Source organism: Pipra filicauda, unplaced genomic scaffold (assembly GCF_003945595.2).
Source record: "Pipra filicauda isolate LSUMZ 115617 unplaced genomic scaffold, ASM394559v2 scaffold98_size3848907_pilon, whole genome shotgun sequence".
In the NCBI taxonomy this organism is placed as follows: domain Eukaryota; kingdom Metazoa; phylum Chordata; class Aves; order Passeriformes; family Pipridae; genus Pipra; species Pipra filicauda.
Window position 1 is genome coordinate 513404 of NW_024105186.1, and position 23277 is coordinate 536680.

At 43.2% G+C, this 23277-nt stretch overlaps 1 protein-coding gene across 1 annotated transcript in view; it reads right to left on the minus strand.

The window, feature by feature from the left end:
* LOC113987753 (LIM domain containing preferred translocation partner in lipoma) overlaps window positions 1-23277 on the minus strand; it is a 322953-nt gene that overhangs the window by 5124 nt on the left and 294552 nt on the right. The window contains exons 12-13 of the mRNA XM_039378007.1: window positions 4149-4327; window positions 993-1113 (exon numbers count right to left, since the gene is read on the minus strand). Coding sequence (XP_039233941.1) covers window positions 993-1113; window positions 4149-4327 — 300 coding nt within the window. The remainder of the gene's footprint in view (window positions 1-992; window positions 1114-4148; window positions 4328-23277) is intronic.

The window sequence follows — 23277 nt, forward strand, 5'->3', positions numbered from 1 at the left end:
GAATATTATTGTTGTTCCTTCTGAGATAGCTGAGGTACATGGAGATCAAGGCCAAGTGAGTGTCTGTGTTCTGTTCTACTGCATCTGCTTGTGACATCTGTGTGTGTGAAAGCCTAGGTATCTCAGCAGCCAGCATGGAGACATGCTGTATGATGAATTAGGCTGTACAAAATTTAGTGTAGGAATGTCCCAGCATCTTAAAATATATGTACCCTGAAAGCCAGTGCCAGATTGAGAAGTGAACCAGATGCCTCAAGTTTCAGCCTAGACCTTTAAACCTTAGTCTATCCTTCTTTCTTGTTGAAGTTATTAAAACCTGCAACAGTGATGAGAAATATATTTGGTCTCATTTTCTTACCCTGCCATCTGGATGATGTATTATCGAACAAGCAACACTTCCACTGAAGAATTCTTGAAGGTTCCCTAACACAGCTGTTCCCACATGTTAATTGCTTTAAGGTGATTTTTATTCTCTGTCTTCAGATTCTTACCATCAAAATTACATGAAGTGCATAATGAAAGGGAACAGGGAAAGTAGCACAAAAAGCATTGCACAAAACAAGAATGATCATGTTTATGTGTCCATTAAAATTCTTCAACCCAGAGCCATATGCTGAGTTTCCTGTACAATCTTGCTCGAATTCTAACATGCATTAGCTTTCATTTTAAGAACATAAACATGAGCTACGTTTGTATCCAAGCTATAATTTATGAAGTTCTCAAATATTAAGCCCTAATTACCTGAGTCACATTCTCTTGCTCTCCTAATGAACCTGTTATAAACAAGGAACCTGATTTTCTTCTCATTTGCGCTGATATATATGAGGAAAAATTCCTTGCATGCTGAAGTCAATGAAGTAATTTGATTGTACAGCCAGTGTTACAAGAGGTTATACCTGTCGTGTGCATACCATGAGGTGGAGATGAAGTTAAGCCAATCTTTACTTTCTGTCCTTCACAGATTTCCTTCACACAGTGATTGGAATACTAACCTCACATCGGTAGCACTGGACATGGAAGTCACGATCCAAGGCAACAATGCGTACGGTCTCCTCTTGTCCTGGGGCCGGCATGATGGGCTCCTTGCACACAGAACATCTCGGAGCAAATTTCCTGAAGAAGGAAGAGACAGTCTCAGTCATCCTCAAACTTGGAGTGAAAGTTTTTGTTAACTGGACCATCAAGCCAGAAACATGTGCATTTGTACAAACACACTTATGTACGTGCACATATGTCACAGCTGGAGTTTTGCACAGCTGCCTTTTTGGAAAGAAGACAGGAAGGAGTACTTTAGTCTTAAAATGTATTTTCGGGCTTGTAGGATATTAAAGAACATTTTGCAGACTTTTAGGAGAGGACAAAGAACATCTGACAGGCAGCAAAGCATATTGTGCCTGTCCTAACTAACAACTAAGGTGAATGTCCCATAATTGTGGCATCTGTGCACTGCCATAACCCTTAACCATCTCTCTAAGAAAGCCCATGCAAATCCCAAGGTTAGAAAGATGACCACAATTTGCTTCAGGAGGATCTCTTGAAAACAAAACCCAAAATATTAAAATTTGGAGATTGGAACAAATAGGTTAAAAGTCTTGATACAGATGGTAAAAAGAATGCACCACACTCATTTGTTGAGGTTTATCCCATCCACTTTAAAATTCGGAGCCATCTTACCCACTTATGCACACAGGAGCACATTCCTGGTTCACTCTCAAATAAGAAGATCAGGGCAATTCTGACTTGCTGCATTTTCTAGCTAAAACCAACTCTCAGCTATCCAATAGCGGATTGCCCAGGCCTAAAAGGGAACAGGTCTGGTTGCAGAGACACCAATGCTCTCTCTTCCAGTCAGTCTTAGAATTGTATAGGGATAATAACTCACTGTGTGAAGGGACTCACTTGAATCAGGGTCAACTCAGGGATCAAGAGAAGCAGAGGCCTTTATTTTTCCCCTTATACTGCTCACCATATGCCCTTCTGGCTAATTCACCTGCGTTCTATATTAACTCTGGCTTTGCTCCCCCGAGTTCCCATGAGAAGTGGCCATCTCTACTCCTAGGCAGGTGGGGATGCTTGGGAACATTTAGCCTGTGGTGAAACATTGTGTGCTGTTTTGGTTCAAAACCTATTGGTACCAATTCCCTGGCTGCAAATTCTGGTTACATAAAAGGAAACTTACACCTACAGAATCTGCTGCTGTATAATGAGAGCCGGGGTCAGGGGCTATGGGGGACAGAGGGCAAAGCTTATGGCGAACATCAGAACACGAGGAGATCAAAGGCCCTTCTCTTCTGAAATGCCTACTAAAGATTGACTCTGCCACCCAGCCTGTCACATGAACCATCTCAGAATTAACTAGCTTAGAAAAGAAAAAAAAAAAAATCTATCTGTACTAGGAATAAAGAAAAATATTAATTTCACTGGCAGCAGATGAAAGATGTCTGTGTAGCTGCGATCTAACGAAAAAATGAATTAAACAGTGGCTATAGCCAGCGCTCTGAAAAATAACTTAAATGGATCATGATATGACCAGAGCTGTAATCGCAATTAATTATATGCTGCTTCATGTAGGCACTTCCTTGTGTCATTTAGCTCAAATGTGGTATTTAAAAATACTTCAACATTTCTTTGTCCAAGCTACAGTCAATAATTCAATATGAGCCAAATATTATCTTCCAGTACCCTGAGATAACTCCTGCAGATTTTGGGGGCTGTGGATGTGCTACTCAGGGCCTGAGCTCAGGGAGAAGCTGAGTGACAGTGTGAGCATCAGCTACAGTTTTCGTATCAAGAGGATGTAGATGTAGAACACTCAACCTCCAGATAAGGAGCCCTAATCAATTAAAACTGGGCTGGGCAAAGTGCTGCGAAACGTGTGGCTGGCCAAAAACATCCTGAGTGTCACACTGGATCTCATGCTATTCCCATCATCTTCCCTTCAGTCTTTTCCCTCAGTGATTTTTATGTCCTTTCCTTGGATTGACAGCCTCCCACTTCCCACTCTCAGCCCCGAGGTCCATATGCAGTCACTGCCAAAAGACTTCAGAGTGGGACATCAAGCCTTTCTCCTGAAAGCATGTGAGCCCTTGGCCTGTGGGGCTTGTGGAAGGAGCAGCCTCCAAATTGCACCCTTCAGGTGCCTGAGTGGTGCATAAACCTCCTGTAGGACCTCTGCTCAGGACCACATTTTACCTTAACACACAACTGGTGGCACAGAAAGGCAAGGCAATACAGCAGTTGCCAATTAACCCAGCCTAGCTGAGCTACAGGGAATATCCTTGTGTTGGATTCTAACATGCCAGTTGATTGTGGCTGCTTCCCTTTCTGTCAAGTCAGCCTACTTCTTTGAGCTTTCAGACCCACACACTGATGTCACGAGGCTCTAATTAAGTCTACCCCCTTAGAAATTAAGAGATAAATGGTTGAGATGTAAACTCACATTTGTCAGTATTGATTTCATCTTTTAATTGAGGGGTGTAGTGTATCTGTCTTTTCCATACAGGGCAAACATTTGTGCTCTGATTATATCTACCTGTCTTCCCTAGATTAGTTGTGATGATGGGGGTGGTAGCGTGGCAGTGACAGAAATTACTTGCAACTCTACCTTTCAACTTACTTTAAATAGCAGTTTTACTATAAATTATTACCAGGGCTGTATTTTCAGCAGCTTTAAAAAGCTAATTAGCAACTAGAAACAAAAGGAGCTCTGAGCAGCCTGTGGCCACAGAGATCCCTCTAGCTGGTAAGCAAACACCTGCAGAGTGCAGCAGGACAAGACCTCTCTTAATTGCTCAGTGGAAAAAGCAGGGAGACGCTGATGTGAAAGTGCAGGTACAGGCAGTGAGGAGAAACATGCACATACTGAGTGCAGGGGAAGGCAGAGCACTTAAAACAGAGGGAACACAGAGGTTATCCCTGAATTCAGCTCTAAGTGAAACAGGGATCAAGCAGCATCAGTCCCTAACCAATTAATCTTGTATGCCAAGGTGTGCCTGCTTAGAGCAAAGCTCTGCCTAGTATTTAAGAGCCTTGGGAGGAAATGGTAGAGGGTTCAGATTTTCTTGAATACTCAGGCTGAACAAGGAGGACTTTTAGGGACAAACGAAAAAAGACAATAAGCAAAGCACTGACAGCAGCTTAGGCCATACTTATGGAAATCCTCGATGCAGTGGATGTTCCCGCCAGCATCCACAGTGAAGGGGATCCCATCCAGGCTGCGATGGCACATCACACAGGTGAAACAGTGGGGATGATAGGCCTTCCCAGTGGCTCGGAGGATCCTTTCCATGATGGGCTTTGCACAGACACTGCATTGCTCCAATGTATTCTGCAAAGAAAACATACACAACAGATGTGAGCACCATCTCAGTGGGACATCTACAAAGGTCAGCTGGGTTGAAGGCTGCTGCTGGTCTACTTGGAAGCTTTAGCCATTTCTTCTAGATAAGTGCAGTACAGTCAACAGTTATCAAAGAGTATGGTAACAGCACAGGGCCTGGGTCAAGCCTTTATATAGTGTGACAACACAAACCAGAGCCTTCTCTCAGCAGCTCTGATAAACGATCAGAGATGGCCCATCAGGTGGGTGTGTCAGACACTGCAGCTTCTGTAGCCAGGAGCACGTGAAGGAGTTCTGCAGCCTGCACTCCTGGGCTTTTGCCTGTGGACTGCCCAGTCTGAGTGACCTTTTGCAGCGGAGATGATTAGAGACAAGCTCCAACAGCGGTCAGTGCAAAGCTGAAGTGCAATTTCCTGGGGCCACACAGAGACCCCCTAACTGCTCTGCCAATACAGATCCCATAAAAATATCTTTATCTGCCTTGTATGAAAATCTTGATCTTCTCTCTCACCACAGAGAACACTGTTGAGTCTGGGGAGAGCGCAAAGCAGAGGCTGCAATGAAAGCATCACAAGGACAGGAGTTCAGGATGACTTAAATGGTTCATTTATCTCTGGCCCACAGTGTTTGAGATAATGACTGTGAAATGCCAGCTCTAAGGCCATGATCCTTGCTGCACAGGTTTTACATATTGGCCTGCTCCTGAAGTGTTGGAGCCAAAAAAATTCCCACCTTTCAAGTGGGGTCCGTTGAATGATTCAACTCATTTCAACCCTCACTCACCCCTGCAGTTAATTATAGAAACACCAAGATCATTTTGTTTCAGATGGTTGTGTGTGAGCCACACCAGCCCTTCTGACACCAGCTGGGTAACTTACTCTTTCAAACCAAGCACTTAAAGACACATGCCATAAATGGAGAGTGCAAACCACATAGATGCAAACAATATGATTTGGATCATTTCACTGGATTTTAGGAAAGCAAACTTTATCTACCCTTCTTGCTTCATGCACCTGAAGTTATCAAATAATGTCATCAATCAGCATTTGCATCTTGGGTGAGGGAGAAAAATCTATAAGTACACTACTGATTATCATTTAGATAGATAGAAATAAGGAGGGTGGAGAAAGGAAAAAATCTAACAGGATAGAAGCATAAAAAGCTACTGAAAGGCAGATCATGTTGACAAACACAGGAGGGCTTAAGTTCTTCTGCTTCCTCATGCAACAAAATTCCCAGGGAAAGTAGTGCTTTGACTGACCGCATTGTTATTGTTTCTTTGAGCCAATATTCTCAGGGGCAAGATCCAGTCCTTACATGTGCAGCCAAAATGTATTGTCAGATGAATCACCCAGGAGCTCAGAAAGGTTACTTCTACATTCATACATTTCCTATCATACATATCTCTGGGCTGCACGTGACTGGTAATGTACAAACATACAAATACACAAGTTCATATCAGAAGATCAAAAGGATTGTTTTTGGAAAGGTCTATACGAAAAGTCCTGAATTTCAAACCATATGAGTACTGCCTCACAGATTTGTAAAGAGAGTAGAGCCAGACTAGCATTGAATTCAGACTGGATTTTGCTTTATACCTTGTAATAATGGGCAGGAAAGAATGACTGCTGGCCCTTCTGTTGGGTTGCTGTCACCATCATCATCATTATAACAGTAGCTGGTATGCCAGAAAAAGCAAGGTCAATAATTTTCTCCTTGGAGAAATAACCTGGCAAATTTGCCATTTTGCTTTGCATAAGCAGATCACATAATCTCAGTCCACATCCACGCTGTTCTCTGTATTTTTTTGCCAAGGAAGGAACGCAGCATACCTGCGGATACTGATGGAAGATTGTGCCATTCATAAGGCGTTTGCTATGACACCTTCTGAATACACACAAGTACTTGGTTTGCCTCACCAAGTCACTGCTTGCTTCTTTTCCAACAGTTGCCAGCAACAGAGGCCAAAGTATGAGAACAGGGCTAGCAAAACACAGCAATTTCTTAGGATGTGCTTCCAGCCTCCACTGATTTCTGGTTTAGGGACTTCCTGAGACAGAGCTTGGCTTTCCATATTTTGCCTCAAGTGGTATGTTTCTCCCACGAACTTTCTTGACAATTTTTGAATTCTGATAAACATTGAGCACCCACAGCATGACCAGGAGTTCCCTGGCATACAACCACATTGGGGGCTGATCAGCCCAGCAGTTCCCCTGGTCTGCTACCACCGCCTAGGGACGGGCCCTCCAGTCAGCAGCACTGAGCACAGCCCGTGCAGGACTGTGAACAGAGCAGAACCCTGCAGCACCAATCCACCCTGCAAAGGGATTTAGCATCAAACACCATGGCCTGGAACTTCTCTCACAACAGATCTAACTCCTGCTCACACATTTCAGATACACTGAGTTTAAGACTGCAAGGGATCATTAGAACCATCTTCTCTGAATTTTCATGTTAACGTTGACTTTGGTGGGAGTTTCCCAGTGACCAGGACAGCAGGCAATCACCCTTATGGGTTATGCCTTCTGAAAACACACATCTTCTGCTCCCAAATCTCAGCTCAGTCACACTGTTTGACATTCTCGCAGCTAAGTAAGACAAGCATTTTAAATTAACCAACTCCCGATTAAACCTTCTATACAACCTGAAAATTAGACCTGAGAAATTTATTCTTTTCATCCTTCAAAGTCTGTACCAGTGAGGAAAAACAAAGTCATTAGTTTCAGACTCCAGCTCACTCCCTGTCTGGGAGTGTATTTGCATAAGTCACTCTCCTTGCTAGAACCCTGGCTCAGAACCTTCTCTTCAAGGTGTTACCAGATGCCAATGGGAAAGCTTCCTTGATTCACACCCATTTGACATCAGGTTGCTGTAAGGCAGGATTTGGACTGTGGAGCTAACAGAGTTTTCTTTGACTCTCTAATCAGGTTATCCCACATGCCAAAGTGCTGCCCCAGCAGCTAACAACCTGCACAAAGGTATTTCTGCACATTATGAGAACAGCATCCCTGTTGGATTATAAATTTGGCTTCTTGATTTTGCTCTCTTTCACAGTTTAGCTAACTCTCCTAACACCTCCTGGAGCTTACAAATCTACAAAAAGCCAAACAAGATGAAGAAAAATGCCTAGCAGCCCTATTTTTCTTCTTCTCTCCCAAGCTGTTGTTACAAGCCCTCTCTGTAATCAACAGGTAGAGCTGAGTGCTTCTGATCAGCTACACCAAGGGCTAAGGCAAGGTGCAGAGAAGAAAGATGAGAAACAGTTAGGAAAAATCAGGCCTAGGGGCTGTGGTCAAATTCATAAGAATATGGACCACAAATCCAGTGTGGGCTGAGGGGTAGATTTTCCCATATTTTCCCATAGATCCCTTTCCCATATTTTGTCTAAGAAGCAGGGAGTGCCCTTCTTTTTTAGAGAGACTCATGTCTCCAAATCCAATCTAGACTTGAAAAGCGCAGGGAAGGAACCATCCATTTCTAAATGGAAGGTTGGCACAATGTTAAAAGCTGAGTCTGGGTTCATGTTTTTTGAAGGCAGAACTGCTTACCCACAGCAAAGAAAAGGAATTGCACATGGAGAGAATAATGCACCCTAAAACAGCAGCCACAAAAATAACACCAAGCAAAGGTACAGTAAAACACAAAGAAAGAACTGAAATGACCAGGGTATCAAGCATCAGCTTGCAAGTAAAAACTCAGAGACTTAAACATGTACAACACAATCAGTGGTAAAGTGGGAACAAGCTGCTTAGGACCAAGCATCTAGAAGCAAGTGGTGGTGGGAGTTGTTTGATCTTCCTATAGCAATACTTGTTCCTTCAGAAACCACAGAAAGCCAAAGGGAATCACTCTGCAGATGTTAGGTTTAAACATGGGACATGAAGTGAAAACCCAGACTGCTGGGAAAGACTTCTGGGTTGCAAGAGCCACTGAAGACTGGAGCTGGGAAGTGTCTGAATCCCCTCCTGAAAATTTCACGTCCCAGATGGCAGTGACAAACAGCTTTGGGGAGCAGAGGTGCAGTGACAGCCTATGGGCTGCAGCTCATCCTGCTTCCTTAATGCTGCAGATTATAACCCATCATAACCAAATTTTGGGTGACAGCAGTAACTCACAAGGTCGTGCAACACAAGGACACTCCCACAATGACCTAGCAATGAGCGCACAAGAAAAGCCACACAGACGCTTAGCCATTGCTTCTTCTGTATTGGCAATGCATCCCAAACTCTAATGAACATAAATAATCTCTCCTGCACTCTGAACAGCAGACACAGGAGAGCTCATGCACAGGGACATGAGCATGATACTGCTTATTTTGCTCAGAGAGGGGAGGGAAGTTGCTGGAATAAATTACATTGGTAACTCACGCACAGGGACGCAAACTCACTTTCTATGAGCACTGCAGGAGAAACACATTTTTCGAAGTGACTGAGCAGAGGAGATGGTATTAAGCTGCATGCATCAAAAGTGACTGTTGTGCTAAAAACAGGCACGTGGTCAAATACTATAGTTGAACTGTAACTTAGGAAAGTGTGGTAAGTGACTTGCTTTAAATCTTGTGACTCCGTCCTTCATTTCCTCAGACGGCAAGGAGAGCAGAGCAGCAGATATTTTCCCCTTTGTGGGATAATTTTTGAGGCTTGAAAATGTTTCCATACTTAAGTGAAGACAGAACACTTTAATCTCAAGAAGTCTGGTGAATTTATAAACCCCAAATTAGATCAGGTCAATTGAAACAGTGCACTTCAAATAATTTCAAATGGTTTCATTTAGGTTTTGGGTCTGAAAATATATAGTTGGGTTACAAATTATATATAAAGCAGACATTGGTGGAGGGGTTAAGTGTCAAGATGTAATTTCAACAGTTTCAAACACTTTTTTGGCATTATTTCTAGAAAAGGAAAATCCAAGACCCGATTTCCACCTCAGGCTCCCCAACTGCTACCTCCACAGATGGGTAAATCTTGGCAAACTAACATTTAAGTCACTAAAAGCCATCACAGAATTCCTTCCTGCATATTTGAGGAGACAGTTTGGGCATGAGTTAATCCTTCTCACCTAGACTGATCAGCTGAACACATTATTAGCAGTGGGTGACATGCTCCTTCCCTTCCTGCTGCTCTCTGAGGGATAGTTTCAGCAACGGAAAGTGCTGCAGAAGCACCTTAGCCGATGCTCTGACCTTCAGACCATGTTGCCATAGCTGTATGTGTTGGGGCAAGAGATGTGACCCCTGACAATCCAAAATACCCTGGAAAAAAACCCTAATTCACACACAACGGTAAGCAGTGAGGCTGTTCTTTATATGGTATAGTTTGTTTAGCTGGGAGATGCAAAGGAAGATACTGGAATAAATGACATTGGCAACCCTTGCTGGTAACTGGTCTGAGCTGTGCATGCAGCTACCACTTGCACAGTGCAGACTCTGGCCCCGGAGGTTACTGTATTCAGTGGCTTTCAAATCGTTCTTCCATTCGGCTCAGTTTTTAGTGGCTTTCCCAGCACAGTAGCAATACCATGGCTGGCATGCTTCTCCTCTGCTGGAATTTGCTTTTCTTCAGGAAAACTAAATTCAGCTTTGTAGTTTTGGACTTGGAGCAGCTGGAGGAGAATCTGGCAGAAAGTCCTCTTAAGTACACAGGATAAAGGAGTCCCTTCCCCTTGCCCTGTAACTATTAAAGACGAGATATGTTTTATGGCTTATGTTAGTAGCAAAGATGACAATGACAGACAGTTGAATCCACAAATGTGCAATAACAGAAAGGCCACGATGAAAATGGAACAGTACTTGAGAAATGCTTCTTAAATGATATGTAGATGTCCAAATATGCTCCACAGTGAGAGGAGGAAGGAGCTCCACTTGCTAAGATAGCTGTCTTATCAAGTGAAGGCTGAGGGATGGCTTTGCCTTTGTCTGAGCATACCAAAGGCTGGAGGGGAAACTTACAGAGGCTGCTGGATGTGGAAGGCACACAGGCTGGCCATACTACCAGCAGAATGGTATATATTTTTAATGGTGAATCTAATTAATGTTTGGAATAGCACAGGCAGGGACTATGTGACTTCTCTGATGCTCAGTGCTAGTTTGGATAAGACTCACGTCTGTTTCTAGTACTACCAAGTTGAGAGTGAGGAAGGAACATCAGGGTTAAATGATCTGCTCTGCATTAAGCTGTGTCCAACCACAATCACATTGACTCCTTCCAGCTAAAAATCCACAAGAAGCCTCGCGTTGGAAATTACTTAACTACTTTCTGGCACTCAAAGCTGCTCATCTTTTGTAAATTCCTTGCTCTGACAACACAGAGATCTTTGTCCCTTTAAAACAGCTGTGCCTATGAATGTAAGAAATGCATGAACTGTCCTCCAAACTGGTAGGTTGGAAGATAAAAAACCTGGATTTTACTTCTGGCTTTTAAACCAAGTAACTGCTATAGGCAAAGCACTCCCATGCTCTGCGCCTCAGTTGGCCTGTAAATCAAATGGCTGCAGAAGTTACATATTCCAGTGAGAAACTGGATGCTGTTAGGTTTGATAAATACTTGTGAAGTAGTCTGTGTGCCTAAATTGTTACTTAATGGAAACAATGTATTTTGAGCAGCAAAAATTAATTTTTTTAATCTGTAATGATTGAAACACATCTCAAAAGTCAACCAGGTGTGACTTGGGGAGGTGCAGTGCTGGGGAACAGCATTTGAGCTATTATTCAGAGTATTCCAAGATGGCTATAGCCATTTGCAAGATTAAAGTATTTAATACTGGGGAAATGCTTCTAATTTAGAGTTGACTTTAAAAAAGCATGGAGAATAAAATGTCAATGCACATGAATTTTTTTCAACAACAATAATTACAGTTGCATTGAATACTACAGTAAGCCGAACAACTGAAAGCATCCTTAGCAATTGCTATGTCAAAGGACATTATTAAACGTCTTTGTAATGAGCCCCAGTTTCTTCAGTAATTTTCTTGTGAAGCTGCATTTCCAAACCTTCTCACATCTTGTCGACTGCCACCAGAAGACGGGATCTGCACACTCCCCACAGAATTGAAGCAGTTCATTGTGCATGTTGGTGAGCACAGCTCACACTTGGTGTTAGCACTGCCAAGCACACCAAACAGCAGGTATGAACCTCAGCATAACCACGTGAAGTCAGTCACACTACACCAGGAATGCACGTGGTCCAGAAAACATCCAACCAGTAAGCTGGGGCAGGCTTTTAGAGTGCTGGGGAAAGGAGCATTCATAAAGCACAGCAGCATCAGCAGAGCACAGGAGACAAGCCTGCCTTGGCAGGGAGGGATGATCTGATAAGACAGTTTCCATCTCTGATTTCTTCAATCCAAGAAGATCCAAAGTGCACGACCAGACCTTCATTCCAAGCCGTTGCATAATACAACGCCTGGCGCAGGATGCTGATTTTCAAAGATTTCTAATTTGAAGGAAATCCCTCAAAATCCCTTCCAGAATGTCAGAGGTAAACAGTTTGTTCAAGGCTTCTGCAGCTCAGGCGAACTGGCACAGAGCTACCGTGGAAATCCCTGGCCCGCATCGCACAAGGCAGCCATGCCTCAGCAGATTAGTGTTGCTTCACACCACTGCGGTCGCTACCTAGAGATAAATCATCCCATGGCTTTGCCGAGCACAGAAAGATGTGTTCGAGGATTTGTTAGGGCTCTTTTCCCATTGAAGTGAACCTTGGTAGCTTTAAAAACTATGATATTCTATTAGCTTTGCTCCTGAGGGACAGGGAGAGTACGCGGGAGGTTTTGATAGCCCTGTGTTTTTATCTATTATTAACACACGTCAGGTAAGAGCACCTACAGATCATAACTCAGGGCTCTGCAGTACAAAGTGCTCTGGGGGATAAAGCAAAGCTGTTCTTTATGGCCAAGCACTTCCAGTCTTTGTGCTACAGATGTAGCGCTGCTTGCTGTACACATTCTCACCATCAAATCCATCTCTTCCCTCAAAACACGATGTGCCTGACCTTGCACGTCACCCTGGGAGTTCTGCCTAAATAAAGACTATAGGTTCTGTCCCCTTGCGATTACTTTCTGCGCAGGCAGCAGAATTACATGCAGCTGGGAGATGTGGCATACAGCAAGCACATACACTCTGCTCCTTGTTTAGACACAATTGTGGACAACACAAGAGATTTCAAGCCTAATTAGCAACACCAAGGAAGCTGTTAGAGAGGCATTTCCAACTGTTTGCAGTTTAAGCTGATTAGAACTTTGCAAAAACAAAACAAAATTGTATAGAAATTGTTAGGCTAAAATTCAAGACAAACTGAGCCCCATCAAAGGAAATAAAGAAGTGACTATCGGCAAGAAGTGGGTTCTTTTTCTTTTCTTTTGGTGGTGAATTTAATTTCATAGCCTTTAATAAACCCAGTGTTCCAATCCAAGCTTGCCACTCTGGCAAAGAGCTTAACCAAAATAACACTGGAACTCTGAGCTGGCAGACCAAAGAGACTATAAATTGGTCAAATCCAGGCACAATGCAAGAAAAAAAATCCAAAATTCCATTCAATATTCCTGTTTTAGAATTTTGATGTAACTGACCATTGACATGGAAATGTTATCTTGACCTTAACTGCTAAAGCTGACTTGTAGAGGAAAAAATGACTGACTCTGTGACATCTTGGTGGTTATTTATAGTTCCCCTCACCCTCCTCTTTCTTGGTATTTTTACATTAGAAATGAATTCTCGCCTGCCATGCGTTTCCTCAAGGATTCTCCGAGCAATGCAAGAATTTGTGACATAAAAACCATCATGAAAATGGAACCTTGTTGATCAACATGGAAAACAAATTTTAATTGGAAACTCTGTCAGTAAAATAGCATCCAGTAAAGCTGAGCTTGCTTTGGTTACTGATTGAACACTATTATTCTTTTAACTACAACCTGTTTAAAAGTTGGCATTTTCTGCTTCCTGTGCACTCCAAGAGATTTCCTGGAGAAACCAAGGGAAAAGACAGGGCTACTACTCAAGAGTCCAGGTTCTTCTGAAGTTTGTAAGGAAAAAAAAAATGGCAGAATCCTTCCCCTTCACTCCTTGAGAATAAAAATCCCTCATCTCTCTAAGCCACAAGGAAAGGAGACAACCTATTTTCATCTGCTTATTTCAAGTCACAGATAAGGGAATCTCTAATTTGCTTCTAATAGCTACTAAATAAATTAAATATTTCAGCTAGGTATCAGTTTAACAGCTACCCTTACCACTCTAATTGCTCAAACAGTGCAAAACTTCTCCTGAACATCTCATATAAGTTACAAGATAAAGTAATGTTTTCTGGTGTCAGGGACAGAGCACTGGAAACTAAGGGTGCTTGGCTTCTGTCCTTGGGTTCCCCAGTGACTCAAGGAATAATTTCAATATTTCATTATTTTCTACCTCTGTCCTTCACAGTATCTATGGGAGTGGGTTTAGTAAACTATTAGGAGGCCGGTGGTGCTCTGACAGAAGTCACATCTCCATTATGAGCACCAAAGTTGGCACCTGGAACTACCGAGAAATAAACACATCCCCAAAATGAAACAAACTGAAAACCCAAGCAAGAAGGTAATGAGATTTTGCACAGAATTTCATGGAGCTTTCACTGAAACACCTTTTGAATGCAAGGTAATATTTTTTTCAGTGTATACGTGCGAGTTGTGAAATACAGGTCATGGTAACAGTTCAGCATAAAAATAGCTGCATTTAATAGATAACGTAATCCAGTATAAAGCTTGGAAAAAAACCCACCAAAACTCTCACAACACTTGGATGCTGCTGCTACCCAAAGAGACAGCGAGAATATGATTTTTCCAAATCCCTGATATGTTTCTTAAAGAGTTGCCAAATGCATTTATGTCCCTGATGTGAGGAGAACATCTTGGAGCCTTTAGGACAATGGGAGACTTATCTGTGCCTGGAATACAAGGGCTGAAAAACTTTGTGGGTACTCTGAGGTCCTTCCTAAGGGAGGGGGAAAGCGGGCTTCTTATTTCCTGAAGAAAGCTTCCTGAATGAAATGTGTATTTTTAAAGACTTAGAAAGAACACTGGGTACAGCCCACAGACAACCAGCACAAGTCACTGTCAAGAATAACAGAAAACAGAATTTAGTAAGTCAATGTAAGGCAAGAACTGTATTTCTATACTCTTTTCCCTCTACACCAAGACTAGAAATGTTATATTTTTGGGGGCCAGGATTTCTTCAGAGGCTGGAACTGAGTTATCCCCTGGAGTGACACCCATTCTTCTATCTAGAGTCAGGCTTTAATTGGAAATAAATCCAGGCTGCTGAGTAAGTCCAGGGTCAAGTATATCACCTAGCAGGTACTGGCATTATTTTTAGATGCATTGACATCCCTATTCTTTTCATTCAGGTGACCTGGATGTTTCCTTCAGTTCCTGGTCTGGAGAAGTAAGTATGAGCCACCTGCTGAGATAAGAGTGACAAAGAAGGAAGGGATACAAAAAAGGAAAATTGAGACAGCTATGTAAGAAAAATCCAGACAAGGCACAGCACAGATAAGAGAACTTCCCAAAGAGGTCAAGCGAGATTTGAGAAAAGTGAAAGCTGGAGACTGATGTTCCATGCTGGGAATCCATCCATCACCTTCCTTCCTTCATGAGATGATCTCATCCACAAAAAGACAGAGATGATTTACATCAGTTGCTCTGCACCTCTAGCTCACCTCTGAGGGTGCTTCTGCTAGAACTCAGCTTGCTGTACAGCTGGGAGAGAAAAGATGGCACAGTATTCCTTCTAACCTTACAAACAGATATCTACACCATAGATCAGATCCCTCCTGGAACAACATGTGAAAAGTAGACCAAAAGCTTTGGGCTACTCTACTGTTCAAGATACTGTTGTGAGACTGTTGGACAGAAGATTGCTTGCAACATAATTGTCTACCTAGTTGATTTAACTTCTTAACACTGCTCCTTTGCTCTCAAGCTAGACAAATTAAGACTCTCTGTAAAAAAACCCAAAACCAGTTTTCTTATTTTGGACAGACAACATGGAGACTTGGATACTGAGATCTTGGATGGCAAAACTGTTGGAAAGCAAATAAAAATGTCTTAGGCTCAAAGCTGCATCAAGAGTAGACGGGTACGTCTAAGTAGGTGGTAATTCTCTGGTGTCAGCAGGGTTAGTCAAGGATGTTCAGAGAAGGAAACCTGCACTCAAGTAATTTCTTTCCCTTTCATCACCATGAGAAATTTTGGATTAATTTGGAATATGAAGGACACTGGTTTGAGCTGTCAGAAAGGTTTATGTCAGAGCAGAGCAGACCAAAAATCAAGATGACAGTTGGCATTTCTTTACCAGGTCTTTTACATCACTTGAGGAGACTGCCCTGGATGTTATTTCAAGTTGAAAAGCACAGCAACTGAACACTGTGCTAGTCAACTAACTGTCAGTCCCTAGTATACACTAACCAGATTACTCCCGAGTTTGTGAAAACAACACCGAAGGCTTTCAGCCAAATATTATGTTTAAAAAAAGAAACAGCAGTCGACAAAAACAGCAAAACCCAACGTGAATGGAGCTTTTGAAAAGAGATTCACTCGGGCACACACAGCAGTAGCACAAACTCCAGTGTCTTGTGACAGTGCTTAAGAATCAACAAGCAAAGCAGAACAGCAACAGCAGGAGAAACCAACTTGTCCAACCTCACTGTTTTCCTAGTGACACAGTTACATAAGAAATGTGGATTTATATAAACACACTGAATGTATAATAGATATTATATAACATGTCCGTTCTCCAGTCAATAGCATCCTCTCAGTGTATGGACTCCCAGGTTGAAATCACAGTGGTTATGGAATATAGAGGAAAACCCAACATTATTCCAGGATCATTCTGTTCTGTAACTGTTCCATTCTGTTATGGGGATTTTCTTTCCATAACAGTGGAAAAGACCATGCTCCAGTGCTTCTCACAGTATTTTAAAAGGTCTGAGATCACCTGCACCAATGGTTGTTTCCCAGCATAACTGCTGAATTGCTCATTTCCATCCTAATACAAGTTACTTCCAACTTTCCTTTCTGAGGACCAGAAATTTTTGCCATCTCCCCAGCAAAAACATCTGAACACCCAAAATAATCTGACCCTCATGTTTTGCCAAGCAGTTCATGCAAAGTAAAACTGGTACAGGCCCACATCTTTCCATACACAGCTTCCAATTTAATGGACCTATGAGGAACAAAAGAGGGAAGGGCCATTCTTCAGCAGGCTCTAACTATGGACCAGACCCAGGTGAAAAGGGACAAGACAACCTAGTATTGGCTCTTGAACCTGAGTGATCCAGCTAATGCAGGCAATAAGGACGAGTGCTGGTGGCCTCCTAATGAAAGGAACACATTTTGTTGCTGGCACTGTACTACTCTGCTGTGCAAAGTGGTCCCTCCCTGCACACACTCCCACACCAGCTTCCAAAGAGATGAGGGAGAAGGACAGAGGGACAGGGAGTGGCAGGGAAGGGTGGAGAACAAGGAAGTGATCTAGGGCTTACTGAGTCATCCTCTTTTTCAAAGTTTGCTGCTAGGGCAGCATAGCCCAGCTCTGCCCTACCTGCAAGTTTTCCTACGGAAAAATTAATGTTGGCTCCTTCACATGTAGCATGAGTCCTGCCAGTTCTGCAAGGGCAGCTAAGGAGTCTTGCTGGAAATCTGGCCCAAGAGAGAAGCAGCAGTGGAAAGCAGCCATTTCAGAAGCACATTATTAAGCCATCAGACCAGTAGCTACAGGATCCCCATGGAAAAGTTGATCCAGGCACTTTGTATAATTACTTGAGCCCTCCCAGAGTCATTTATTCCCCTTTGTGGTTGGCAGGGAAGTCAATATCTTCTGGAGCTGCAAAGTCATAGGGCTTTTTAAGAAGCCAGGTTTGTAGGTGAAAACATTTCCCTTTGCAAAACCTTTGCTGGAGCATACACTGCTCAGCAGCAATCCAGGCTAATGCAGCGAGTTCAAATGAGCATGGCATGCAGGCAAGTTTAAGCTTTCCATTTGCTTTACGTACATATGTTTTAACACTCACATTTTTAGATGAAGAGGCATAAAAATAGCTTAATTGTGCATACTGCCTACAGTACTGCTGGACTCCACCTGTGGGAGAGAACTGGAGTTTAAGTTCTATTAAAATTGCACATGTTTCCAGGAGGTTGCTAATCATCCTGCATGTTTTACACAGTATTTCTGGCTCCAGGGTCTTTCTGCACTTTTCTGAAAGAAGCCCAACGCAAAAATATTTTAGCCAAGATGTGGAAATGTGACTGAAAACGAGGCACTCACTCCAGGGTTCATCTGACCCCACGTATCCTTGTTCTTACCAGGCTCTGGAAAACACTTTGAGGTCTGCTGGTGAGAAAATACTGCCTGGATACCAAAGACCTGTCTTTCCCATTTATTTCTCCATCTTCCATGCACTTTAAACTCCACTGTTTGCCTGGCATTCCTGGGACTACAGCTGGGTATACAGCTGATCTTTTCAGGGCTTGATGTGTGAATTAATTCACTATGGGTACAACCCTCCTTTTAACTACCAAACACTCACAGTCACACACTGCAAAGTGTCCTCAAGGATAGGGTGTTCTATATTTTAGGGTGGTTAATTCAAACCACCTTTTCTTAAAGATGCTCCATTCCTGCAGCTTGAGTTGGGGTATGTTCAGCATCCTGGAATAAACAAAGCAGCCCATAGTCCCTCACAGAGAAGACAAACCACAAGATGGCTGGAAAGAAGGCCAATTTTTGGAAACAGCAGCTTTTACCTCTTCTGACCTAGACAGCTGACCACCCCAAGCACAACCTCTAAGTGCTTTTCTTGTGCTTCCTGAACAAAGGCAGACAAATCTCCAGTGGCCATAAATCATTATTCTTCATTGGTATCAGCTGGAGTTACTGACATCTGGACTTGCCATGGCAGTGGTCTAACAGGAGGAATGTGTTAGCTAGTGCCATGTATGGGACAGAAGGATCTTGTCAGCACACTATGTGCATGCTTCCCAACTTCCCACCATGCCTGGGCTCTCTGCTCTCTTTTGGGAATGTGACAAAATAAAAACAAAACAAGGCACCATTCCTTCTATCCCAAATCTACAGTTTATGAGGTCCTTGGTGCTATCACAGCATTGTTTCTGTACAGAATCCCTGGAAGCCGATCCACTTGGGATTTTTTTTGCTTTACAGGTTTGACTAAATCAAGACTTCCATCACTGTGCCTGGGTATAGCCTGAAGGCACCAAGAGATACAGACGTTCTGCCTAGTAACCTTTTGTTCCAGGTGTAACAAGTCATGCTGTTCAACTGTGTGTCTCATTTCTATTGAGAGTGTTTGGCTACTGCTTCCACCACTGCTCTGCCTTTCACCACTATAAAAGTTTCTTTATTAGCCAGGACATCACCTTAGAATAGATACAGGATTCTATTCTCTCACTAATGGTGGACTTGGTATAAAACCACTCTTCAACTTAGTCTTCCCTAGGCTTTACAAGCAGGTCTTCTGCAATGGCTGGTATCAGCTCTTTTTGCCACAGCACTGGAAGGCTCCCTTAGCTGGCAATACAGAAGGCTCTGCTCCTTCCTCAGGAAGGCACTTTGCAGGATGAGCCTCCAGCTGTAGATAAAGCTGGTGTGCCAGAAGATGATGGTTTTGTTCCTGGACAAATGGCCTCATAGTTGAGTGTATTAAACCAGTTTTGCTCAAATGAGTCCAGGATGTTCATCAGTCCATGCGTCTCCATTCCACTGCTCTGACATCTTATTAATCTACTAATTTTATCAGTAGTTATTTTTTTCTTTGTTGCTAATAACAGACCACAGATAAGCATCAAGTACTATCAGACGTCACAGCTCTGCAGTACCACACTAGAAATCTGTATCAGCCATGCTCTTTCACATGATTTCTCTTGTAGGGACAGTTCCACTGGTCCCAAAGATGTGGCTGGGGGACAGATGGTTTATCCCAGGCTGCCTGGTTACTATCACAGGGAGTCTCAAGCAGAAGCCATTAATGAGCCGTGTGATTTCATGGCATTTCAGGGTTTCTATAATGTGTGGTGGTTACTCCACATGGCTATATGAAATAAAAACTTCAGTTTATAAAATGTTTTCAGAAAGATTTAAGATTTACTTCAACAGGAGGAAAAAGTATTTTACCTTACTACAGGCAAAATAAAAAATAAAAAATTGTTAATTACTCTGACAAGCCCCTGGAAAGCAGCAAGCTGACTTAGGCTGTTATTGTGTAGATGATAGTTGTGTTTAGACATGTCTAAATGACGACATTTTCAAAGCTACTGGTCAAGCCTACTTCTGCAACAAGTAAAGGGCTCAAAATCACCATGCAGAGATGATCCTAGGGCTGGAAGCACGGAGAGAGCTTGAAGACTGACTATTCCCCAAAAGACAAAACTGCAGTGTAAAAAAAAAGTGCAGTCCTAATGGCAGATATTTCACAAATAGAACCAGGAGAAAAAGATGTGAAAGATCCCCTGGGAAGAAACTAGGAAGCATCTGAAACAGCTGATACAGAACAAGGGGAACCCCTGAAACTAATCTAAGGTAGTTTTATGCACCTGTAACTCCATTTCTGTAAGCTGTAACTTTATAAACCTTTTTAACTAATCAGTGTCTATTGGATGTTACACTTATTTGCTGTAACCTGAATGCAGTTTGAATTAATGGCGATGATATTATGTTGAGGTACTCAGTGGAGTACCAGGAGCCTCTAGAGATGCCCTCTGTCAATAATACACTGCTGCAAAGAAGAGAATGTGTTTTCCCTTAGCTGTTTTTGCTGGCCTGGGTGATTGTAAGGTGTAGAAGAGAAATCCAGCTAGGAGAAGCTGCCAGCATCCCAAGACCATGGCAATCCAGTCAGCCGAGCTCTCTGAAGTCACTCCAAGCAAGTCTCAATGAATAAACAATTAACATCAACCCATTTCTCAGGAAGGTAAAACTAAGGCACAGTGAAGCAACCCAAGCTGAACAAAAAACAGACATAAGGCAACAGAGAATTCAGAACAGAAGCCAGGGCTGTGAGATATGGACCCAGGACAGCATTCAAATAGTTTAGCTTCAGATACTTTAAGTTAACCAGATTTCTTCTTTCCTTCCTCCTGCTTCAGTGTACTCTCAACTGCTTCGGCATGCTTGAGGCCAGCAAGCAGACCTGCTGGATTATGGATCTAGGAGCTAAGGAAACACTGAGGGGAAGAACTGGCAGGCACCTGAATGGACATAATGATAGTCTGTGCAGGAGGAAGAAAAAGCCGTTTCCCAGCTGTCTCCCAGAGCCCTGACATTACAGAGAACAAGAGGTTACTCAAGTACCAGGAAAGCATCTCGGGGGAACGTGGACAGAAAACCTCAGGGTTGAATGCAGCTCTAGCATCCTGGCCACGTCACCCCAAATAGCTGGCGTCACAGAGGGGCACACGGTAACTCAACTGCCCATACATACCCTATATGGGGTAAAAGCAGCACCACCAGGCCACTTTACCATGCTGGAAACTCCTCCCTATGAAGCAGACCAAGAGTTCCTTCTTTTGGCAGACTTGTGAAGGGCTCATTACATTTTTCTCTCCCTTTCCTACAGGTGCTGCCATTTGGCACATAACAGCTGACATTTCACCTACAAATGAGCTTTGTAAATCCTGTGTAGGAACACGTTAGCTCAGACATGCAAGATAAACTCAATTCATAATGGAAGAAGAGTGACCTAAGTAGACACACACTTTTTAAAGTCTTTGGCAAGGATTTCAGAAGGTAGGGTAGTCTCTACTCTATGCCTTCATATGCCAGGATATTTTCCAAAATGACTTGTGGTCACTTCCTAAACAACAATATTTTTTCCACCAAAACCTGCTGGAAAAGAAATCTATTGCAGAAAGGGGCAGCTGCACCTTGCAGACATGCACAGCTGAAGATCTTTTATGTAAGACTCCCCCCGACTGTGTGGAGAGCTGTTAAGATGTCAGATCATGGTTTGTTGCTCTCAGGGAGGCTGCTGCAGCACTCAGTCAGAACAAGTTTACGTCTTGGAGGAATTAATTTGTCTGAATAATGTCATCCTGGTTAAACAAAATGTTAGGGAAAATATTGCAGCGTTCTGGTGCACCTCCCTGAACTGATGCCTATATATGGGGATTAGCCAGCGTGAAAGGGATCCTGCTGAGTCAAACTGGATTATAGCAGTATTATTTTATAGAGAAAGAAGAAAAGGGGAAGGAGGGAGGGAGGAGCTAGGGAAACCTTGCAAAAACATCAGCTGTTTGGCACATTAAAGCAAACAGCACGGAGGTGAAAATGCTGCCCACTTACACAAGTGCATCAGAGTCAGGTCAGTTGACAGCAGTAACCAAAAATAAGTTTTTACCCCTTTAAGCCCTGCAGGCAACCCAGCTCCCAGAAAGCAAGGGGGACTCCCACCCTTTCCCAGGCATCAGGAGATGTGTTGTCTGTGTTCCCCTCCAGGCACCAGTGCTGTGGTGGCACCCTGGTGGTGGTGATGTTCCTCACATGGGGAGGATGTCCTGGAGAGCCTTGCCAGGCCTTCTCAATTGCCTGAACAGCACATAAGGGGGTAAATGAGTTTTTAGACTCAGCTCTCAGAGCTCTTGGGGAGCTGGTGCAGATGATAGGAAGGGAAAACATGCAGTTTTCAACAAAGTCCCTGAGGTGTCTCCATTTTTCACCACCAGGAACTCACACAACCATTTATGTGGTGATTGTTCAATGCTGGCTGGAGATTCAGGACTGGTGGCAACTCACAAATGGGACATGCCCTTGTATATCTTGTTTGCAGAGCTGGATCTGCAGTGTGTTCTAAGAACATGCCTGGGGGCTAATGTCCTCTCTCTCCCTCTCTCTCCAGCAAACAGCTTGACCTTACAGTAATAGCATCAATTTCTCTGCCTGTCTCACTCTTGCCCAGCAAATATTTACCTGTGCTCGCCCAGGAGAAAGCAAGAGATGCCGACACCAACCATCTGCACTCTGCAATGCAAGGGCAGAAGACTGGGGAAATATCCTACATCTTAGGTCAGTGAACAGTGGGACCATGCAAAGGGCCTTAGGGTGGGTGAAGACAACTGCCCCACAATTATGTCACTGAAGGACAGATCCTACTTAAGCACATAAAAGCAGCAAAATCAGGCAAGGGAAGAGATGGCACACGTTAGGCCAGAAAGATGCCACAGTAAGAGAAAAGGCTTGTGCCTCTCTTTGTAGTGCATCTATTCAGCAATGCTGGTCTTGGTGTATCATAATCCCTGTGCCTGCTCCTCCTGGGAAGTGTCAGTCTAACCGAGTGTGGTGGATTGTGCTAAAAGTTATGCTTTGCAACACTGAGCTGAAGACTGCTGTGGTAGCAGTGGAAAAACACTCCTCCATCCTCCACTGACCAATGCCAGAATATCCAGTGCAATGCTAAGTTAGTCAGAGCTTACAAACACACGGTTTGAAAGGAAAAATTCAAATGGATTTGAGTCATGGGAGTATAAAAAAAATCTCAAAAAACCAAATAGAACATATCAGTCATGTTGTAATTCAGAAAGCCAAAATTTCCTCCCAAAGACAGCAGTGAAACCGTTTCCAAGATTCCAGGACGCATCTCTGTCTGGAGCTAATATAGATACGCTTTTTAATCCAAGTTTCAAGCAAAATCCATTTCTGACAACATGAACCCCTCCTGCCAGCCACCAAAGAAATCACACCACATCTCTCCCTAACCCACACCTTTTGCTCACAGGTAGCATTGTAGCCCATACAGCTAACCCCTCCAGCACTGCCATGGTGACCACCATACACCTCCCATGGATTAAGACCCTTTTCCATCTCCTTTTTTAGTCAGCAGTATCAGTCCTGTGTTTTTCCAAGAGGGGAGATGGAGCAGGCTGGGAGCCTGTGGTGGGAAGACAGGCACAGTCCTGACCCA